At 39.1% G+C, this 8,537-nt stretch overlaps 1 protein-coding gene across 2 annotated transcripts in view; it reads left to right on the top strand.

The window, feature by feature from the left end:
• BRCC3 (BRCA1/BRCA2-containing complex subunit 3) overlaps positions 1-5,196 on the top strand; it is a 64,372-nt gene extending 59,176 nt beyond the window's left edge. For both annotated transcript variants that reach the window (XM_040626582.1, XM_040626580.1), the window contains 2 exons: positions 2,223-2,382; positions 3,543-5,196. In XM_040626582.1, the coding sequence (XP_040482516.1) occupies positions 2,223-2,374 (152 nt within the window). In that variant the 3' untranslated portion in view covers positions 2,375-2,382; positions 3,543-5,196. The remainder of the gene's footprint in view (positions 1-2,222; positions 2,383-3,542) is intronic.
• The last annotated feature ends 3,341 nt before the right edge of the window (positions 5,197-8,537 follow it).

The following is an 8,537-nucleotide window of genomic DNA, read 5'->3' as shown; positions in this document are numbered from 1 at the left end:
TCTGCCTTTGGCTCAGGTCATGATCCTGGGGTCCTGGGATTGAGCCCCACTTTGGGTTTCCCTCCTCAGTGGGGAGACTGCTTCTCCCTCTGCTCCTCCCCCCACTCATGTGCACACTCTCTCTCTGAAATAAATAAAATCTTTTAAAAAAAGGAATGAAAGACTTTTATAGAAAAATCAAATTGTTCATAAATATCTTTAGAAGAAGTATGGATTAAGATGGCAGTTTTTCACCTTTTTTTTGGCAAAGATTAAATTGAGAGGTAACTAGGTGAGGATGTGGGGGAAATGAACACTCCCATATACTGTTCCTGGAGGTATAATTTGGCACAATCTGAAAAATACTGGCTAATCCATTTTAAAATATGCAGTAGGGGCGCCTGGGTGGCACAGCGGTTAAGCATCTGCCTTCGGCTCAGGGCGTGATCCCAGCGTTGCGGGATCGAGCCCCACGTCAGGCTCCTCCACTGGGAGCCTGCTTCTTCCTCTCCCACTCCCCCTGCTGTGTTCCCTCTCTCGCTGGCTGTCTCTATCTCTGTTAAATAAATAAATAAAATCTTTAAAAAATGAATAAATAAATAAAATATGCATGTACTTGAATCTAGTATTCCACCACTAGAAATGTATCCTTCAAAAATTTGTAGGACAAGTATGCAAAAATAAATTTAAAGGGATATTAAGCACAATCGTTATAGTAGCAAAAAAAATGGATGCCACTGAATTGTCCATCAGTAGAAGACTCATTAAATTGGTACATCCATGGGGCACCTGGGTGGTGCAGTTGGTTAAGTGTCTGACTCTTGGTTTCAGCTCAGGTCACAATCTCAGGCTCCATGCTCAGTGTAGATTCTGCTTGGGGCTCTCTTTCCCTCTCCCTCCCCGTCTGTCCCTGCTCTGCTCTCGTGTGCTCTTTCTCTCTCTCTGTCTCTCTAAAATAAATAAATAAATCTTTAAATAGGTACATCCATTTTGATGAATATTGTGCAGCCCTTAAGAAGGAAAGCCAGATCTTTACTGACACAGAAAGATGTCATTGTTATGTGGTAAAAAAGTAACATCCAAAATCATACCGTTTTTATCTAAAAGAATACATACAAATGCACACATGTACACACATATGTCATATACATATATCTTGGAAGATATACCCCACAGTATTACAATGGTCATTTTCAATAACATAACATAATAAAAAATTACTGTTAAAAAAATCAATGTCATATATATTTTTTAAAGATTTTGTTTATTTATTTGAGAGAGAGAGAACACGAGCAGGGTGGAGGGGCAGAGGGAGAAGCAGGCTCCCTGATGAGCGGGGAGCCTTATACAGGGCTCTGTCCCAGGAATCATGGCCCAAACCAAAGGCAGATGTTTAACCAACTGAGCCACCCAGGTGCCCCTCAGTAAGTCATGTATCATGAAGGAGAAAAAGGTATTTCCATTAGGCAGAGTTTGTTTTAGAATGAGTGCTATAGAGGCTCCTGGGTGGCTCAGTTCGTTGAGCATCTGCCTTTGGCTCAGGTCATGATCCTGGGGTCCTGGGATTGAGCCCCGCATCAGGCTCCCCCACTCAGTGGGGAGCCTGCTTCTCCCTCTCATGCTCCCCCTGCTTGTGCTTTCTCTCTCTCTGTCAAATAAATAAATAAGTAAAACCTTTTTTAAAAAATGAGTACTATAGAATCTTTGTCTCACCATCAAGCTGAACATGAAAGATGGTAAGTCCCTTGCTTTTCATCTCTCTGTTTTTTCCTCATTTTAAAAGAGTAGCTTTCAGGTGAGTTCAATTAACGTATTTATTTCTTAAATATACAAAACATTTGAGTAATTTTCCTAGTGGACTTGTGGAAAACTAAGTTGCAGAAAGCAGAGTTCTAGCTCACTAAGGTTTATGGTCATTTGTCATGTACACTGTGCAAAGGCCTAAGGGTTGGGGAAAGAAACCTATAGTACTTAGCCCTTTTGCATAAGGGAGTAAAGAGCTGGTTATCTTTCTGCTTTCTGCATAGCCAGGCTTCCCTCTGGCTTATGGATCTAGGGATATTCAGGATGGCCTCAAAATAGGTGTCTTCTTTGCTCAGCATTCCTGTCTTTCTCCTGGCTAGTGATATAAAATCATCTGCTAGTACTACCTCCTGCTCCAACTCCTTCTTTATGTGCCCACAGTTGCGGGGGGGAGGCATTGGTGGTGGAGTGTTATCTTATCTGTGTTTTTCCTATTGAAGTGTTTACCAAGAATCTGTGCAGTCAAATGTCAGCAGTCAGTGGGCCTCTCCTACAATGGTTGGAGGACAGACTGGAACAAAACCAACAGCATTTGCAGGAGTTGCAACAAGAAAAGGAGGAGCTTATGCAAGAACTTTCTTCTCTAGAATAAACAATGGGGTAAACAAACTTTTTTTTTCAATTTGTATATTAAGCATGGTCTAAAAATTCACCCACCTCATTTGTAGTTGGACAATGGAGCAGCTCTCTTTATCTCCCAGTGGATGAATTTTTAATAATGCAATAAACACAAGGTGTCTTCCTGAAAAAAAAAAGTTTCATTAGGACTCAGTGAATCCTCTTACCTGTAACTGGCCTACAAAGTGCATATAAAGATTCTTTAAGTAGAATATTAAAGTTTTTTTTATTAAAGTTTTCTTTTAAGGGCTATGGAAGGTATGTTGGCAAGGACATCTTGTAATAAAATGTCCTAGGAGCATATTTTATTTTATTTTATTTTATTTTATTTTAATTTTTTTAAATTTTTATATTTTTATAATAATATTTTTATTATATTATCTTAGTCACTATACAGTACATCCCTAGTTTTTGATGTAAAGTTCCATGATTCATTACTTGCGTATAACACCCAGTGCACCATGCAATATGTGCCCTCCCTAATACTCACTAACTTTGAAGTCTTCTTGATCTCTAAAATATTAGGTATTCTAAGATACCTATCAAAGGTTGAATCTATGTGGGTGCCCTTTCTAACCAAATAGATGAGTTCTAGCATACTTGACTCTGAAGCAAATTCCTGTTGAGCAGATCCTATTTACCTAGGAACTTCCATTATAATATAAGTATGTTTTTCCAGAAACATTAAGGACCTAGGATGTAACAAAAATCATGTTTTAACAAGTTCTGTTGCATTATTCTTTCCATGTATAAGGTAAGTGTGTCTTTAGAAAAGAGAGTGTGTGTCTTTAGAAAAGAGTCAAGCCTATTGCATACTGGAAATTAAAGTGGGCATTGGAGGAGGTGGGAAGAAAACAATCCCAACAGTAGTGACAAAGGGTTGGGTTTTGTTTTTTCTTCTTGTTTCTCCCTAGATTATTGTTTTTCACATTTCAGTGTGTAGTCCACCTGCATGAGTATCACTTGGAGGTCAGACTTTATCTCTGGGGGTGGAACCTAGAAATCTTCATGAACTCCCCAGCTGATTCTAAGGCATACTGAAGTTTAAAAACCACTACGATAGGGCATGTGGAGTGTAAATGCTGTATTTTCCTTAATTTCCCACAGCCACAGTTCTTTTCTATTCTTTTCTTTCCCTATAGGGAAAACGAAAATATCCAGGTATAAAATTAATTACGCTAAATCAATTTTGGAGAAGTTGGAAGACTCACATTACCTGACTTCAAGACTTCCCATAAAGCTACAGTAATCAAGACAGTGTGGTTTATGCCCAACTAATTTTGCCAAAGGTGTAAAAGCATTTCAATGGAGTAAGGATAGACAGTCTTTCCAACAAATTATGCTGGAGCAATTGATACCCATAGGCAAAAAAATGAACTTTGACCTAAACTGCACGCCTTAGACAAAAATTAACTCAAAATATATCATGGACTTAGATGTAAGATGTAAAACTTTAAAACTTTTAGGAAAAAAAACAGAAAAATCAGCAGGATCTTGGGCTAGGCAACAAGCTCTTGGCCTTCACTACAAAAGCACAGTCCTAAAAGGAAAACAATATACTGGACTTTATCAAAATGAAAAACTTTTGCTCTGTAAAAATTTAAGAGGAGGAAATCATTGAGGGAAGTTATCTGCAAACCATATGTCTGATCAATCTAGACTATATAAAGTCAACAATAAGAAAACCATCCAATTGAAAATGAGCAAAAGACATGAATAGACATTTCACTAAAGAGGATATATGGATGGCAAGTAAGCACATGAAAATTTGATGTTGAACTTCAGTAGTCATCAGGGAATGCAAATTAAAACCACAATGAATTATGATTACATACTTATTGGAATGGCTAAAGAAAAAGTAGTGGAAATACCAGACACTGTTGAGCATACAAACTGGATCTCTCATACATTACTTATAGGAATGTTAAATGGTACAGCTACTCTATAAAAGAGTTTGGGAATTTCTAATAAAAAACATCCATGTATCATACAACCCAGCAGTTACACTCCTGGATGTTTATCCCAGAGAAATGAGAAGCTGTGATGGCACAAAAATTTGTACACAAATGTTCTTAGCAGCTTATTTGTAAGAGCTAAAGACTGGAAATTACCCAGATGTCCTGCAGTTGAATGAGTGATTAAACCAAACATCTGTACCATGGAATACTACTCTGCAATGAAGAGAAACAGACGACTATTGATATACACAACTTGGGTAGACCTCAAGGGATTTTGATAAATGAAAAGGCCAGTCTCAAAAGGTCACATAGTATATGACTGCATTCTTGAAATGACAAAATTATAGAAATGAAGAATAGATTAATGATTGCCAGGGATAGGGACTGGAGGGGGTATGGGATATGCATGACTATAAAGGGATAACACAGGATGTTCCTTTGTGCTGATGGAATAGTTCTGTATCTTGATTATGGTATTGATTACATTATCTATGCTAAAACTACATAGACCTACACACACCCACAAATGAATGCATGTGAAATCTAGTGAAACTGAATAAGGTCTGTAGTCGAGTTACCAGTATTGTGCCATTGTCAATATGTCGGTTTTGAAGTTATACTATAGTAATGTAAGATCTTGCCACTGGGGGGGAACTGGGTAAAGGGTACTGGGACTCACTGTACTATTTTTGCAACTTCCTGTAAATCTATAATTATTACAAAATAAAAAGTTAGACATATTAAATAAGGAACTAGGAGGAATGGTACTTAGTTTATGAAATAAGAGTGATGAAAAGAAAATCCAAGGGGAATAAAATGATTTGAATGTTTTTATAGGCCAACATTGAGCACATGTCCCTTTCCTTTTCTGGGCTTCATTTTTTTCATTTATAAGGTTAGAGTGGATCACCACCAAGGTTCCTTTTAGCTCAGTGTTCAGTCTTTAAAAGTGTTCAGCATCACAAGGAACAGTGATGTAAAGAAGATGTATCATTACTTTCCCACCTGCACCAATTGGTCTTACTTTACACAAAATATGGCACTCCTTGTGCAACCTTGTATCCCCCTTCTGGTCAGTAGATTCTCTATTTTCAATCATAGCCAAGACTCTGATGGGAACAATATATACACTTGCCTTCTCTCTCCATTTTGTCATTTCCTATTCATTCAGGTCATTGAGTTCTGACCTCTGTCCATATCACTCCATTCAAACCACTCGGGCTAATGTCACCAGTGACCTCCAGGACATAGTGAATGTCAATAGATGCTTTTCATGCCCTTAATGAACCTCTCAATCTTGACACAATTGGCCACACTTCTTTGAAATCTGCCTATCTTGCCTTCTGCTATTTTCTGGTTTTCCTCTTCTCTAGCTATTCCTTCTCATATTCACTCATAGGCTTCTCTATTGTTGCTTACCTATATGGAGTTGACAGACAAATCTGTGTGAGTCTAGATCTACATTTCCACCTGCCTTCTACACATTTCCACTGACTCTCTTAATACATCTAAATCTGAACTTGTGGTTTTCAATCTAAACCTTATTTAGGGAATATTTCTTACCAGTGTTTCTTACCTCAGTGAATTGGACAACCATTTGCACAAATCAGAAATTGAATAGACATCTTTAACATCTCTCTCCATCACCTTCTAAACTATTTACACTAGAGTTATGGCAGTTTGAAATTGTTTTTCTAACCTGATAATCAAGTTACTTGATTGTGCAAATAATGAGGAAAGTGGGAGCTAGGTTTCTCAGAAAAATAACTTACAAACATGAAAAGGGGGAAGGGTAAAATGAATCTCAAGAGATTGGATTGAAATTAGAAGTATTAATATGGAGTTTTTTCAAAGGAAAAAATTTTTATATGCACAGATAGTGATATATGTTGTATGTATACTTATATACATACATTTCTTCCTTCTATCCACTGACAGAGATTAGAAATAGCTATGAACACATCTATCACCTAGATGTTGGTTCTCAAATACTGTCCTTCACTAAAGGTAAACAGCGACCCCTGGAAGAAATGGCACATTCCAGGGCTGGGGCAGAGAAAGTATGTTGCATGCCCAGACCATCTTTTTGAACCATTTAAGTAAGCAAATTGGTCCAGCCTGAAGGGGCTTCCATTGGCCAAATCTGGGACAATTTGCACCGCAAGATACAGTAAAGGATTGTAATACTTTGAATAATATAATGATGTAAGTCCACACTGATAAAAATGAATAGGTGGGTCAACTAATAAATATAGAAGGAATGATGAAATTAGAAAATTACCATTGGGTAATCATCATAGTAGTGGTTGATTCAGGTGAGGGTCATCAGTGGAGGCTAAGACAGGTTGATGGGTGGTTTAACTGTCAAGGACATGAAAAATAGGTTAAAGCCAAGGAGTTTCCCTGAACAAAAAGACGTTTAAGACATGAGAACTAAGTATAATGTGTGTTTCTATATTGGATTCCGGGCCAGAAAGGAAAAAGAAATTGTTAGGACAGTTGCAATATTTTAATGGGGTCTTTAGATTGGATTGTAGTGTTGTATTCCCTGATTTGGGGGGATATACGAATAGGGTAACAGCTCTGCCATGGTGCCCTGGTACCTGTATGGTCTCCACATATGCCACATAGTTAAGGCTTGAACTACAGCTAATCTGGGTCTTTGCAAAGCAGCTTGAGATCCTCCTGTTAATGAGAGGATGGAGGCCTATAAAGAACTTCTCTGAGGCCATTTGCCACCCATCTCCCTAGCTCCCCTGGAAGATTGTCGTGAAGCAATTTGTCATTGCCTCCTTGGTATGAGGCATGAGGATCACTCACTGCCTGACCCCTCTCAGTAGAAATGCTTAGCTGCAGCATAGCAGGGGCTCCTTGGCAATGGGATGTCTCACAATTCACACTGCAGTCATCCAGCCCCTTTCATTTCGGTTTTTATCCATTTTGGTGTGTGGGACAAGGACCACAAGGAGCTGGTACTTTTGATTTCTCTTCCTTCTGCTGACAATGTAAGTAATAAACTGTCTGAATCTAAAAAGGGCTTGGGTGGCTTAACCCAACAAATCTGTCAGTCTTGGTCTTGTGCCTTACAGATTTGGTGCCCAACATGAGGCTGGTGAACTTAAAATGCCCTTTTAAAATACAAACAGGGCCAGTTTAAGGGATAAGATAGACTCCTCAGGATCTGGTAGCACAGCTCCCACTGTCCTACATGTTCAGGGATTGCACGGTGTAGGTTAGAAGATACACATTTGGAAGTTAAGCAGCAGAAAGTAGGACTGAAATAAGCCACATGTTTGGTGCCTTAGCTGTCATTAAAAGTTCAGATTGTTATAGCTGACAAAAAGCCACTTAAAACCAAAAGCAAATTCAAAGCAGTGCTTATTGGTATGAGCAACTCGACAGCCTCCCCCAAATCCCTCCGTCCTTTACCCGAATTTCAGCTGCTTTAAGAGAAGAAACTTCCATCAACTTCTAGCACCACAGTGTGAGGAGGTCTGCAGACTCACTCCCCAGTGGAACTGGTGAAAATTATTTTTTAAAAATTGAAGTCTCTGGAAGTGGTCCTAAGGGCAAACAGCAAGTCAAATGTCTATTCTAGAGAATCTACAAAAATTTGGTAAGAATCTCTAGTTTTTGAACTGAGATCTGCTACCTCCTTCCCCTCTTCCAGCTCAGCAAGGAGGAGACTCCACTTCAGACTGGTGCAGCCAAGAAAATAGGGTTCCCTTCCCCCCAACTCCCAGTTGGAAGACTTTCTTCCTAGGAGGAGCAGAACTTCAGTGTTTCTCATCCTGCTCCCCACTACCTGTTGCTGAGACTAAGTAAGTGCAGGTAAGTGCAGTTGAGAGATGGGGGCTCCCTTCTCCTATCCAGCCCCCACTCATTGGATGGAGGCTCTAATTTGGGCGTGATGCACTAAGAATACTGGGTACCAAGGAACTGTTGAAAAGGAAAAACAAAGCTGGGGGCATCACAATGCCGGATTTCAAGCTGTACTACAAAGCTGTGATCACAAAGACAGCATGGTACTGGCACAAAGACAGACACATAGACCAATGGAACAGAATAGAGAACCCAGAAATGGACCCTCGGCTCTTTGGACAACTAATCTTTGATAAAGCAGGAAAAAACATCTGGTGGGAAAAAGACAGTGTCTTCAATAAATGGTGCTGGGAAAAT

Source organism: Ursus maritimus (assembly GCF_017311325.1).
Source record: "Ursus maritimus isolate PB19 chromosome X unlocalized genomic scaffold, ASM1731132v1 scaffold_X1, whole genome shotgun sequence".
NCBI lineage: Eukaryota > Metazoa > Chordata > Mammalia > Carnivora > Ursidae > Ursus > Ursus maritimus.
The sequence above is the reverse complement of the archived record's forward strand: the minus strand, read 5'-3'. Positions and strand labels throughout refer to the sequence as shown.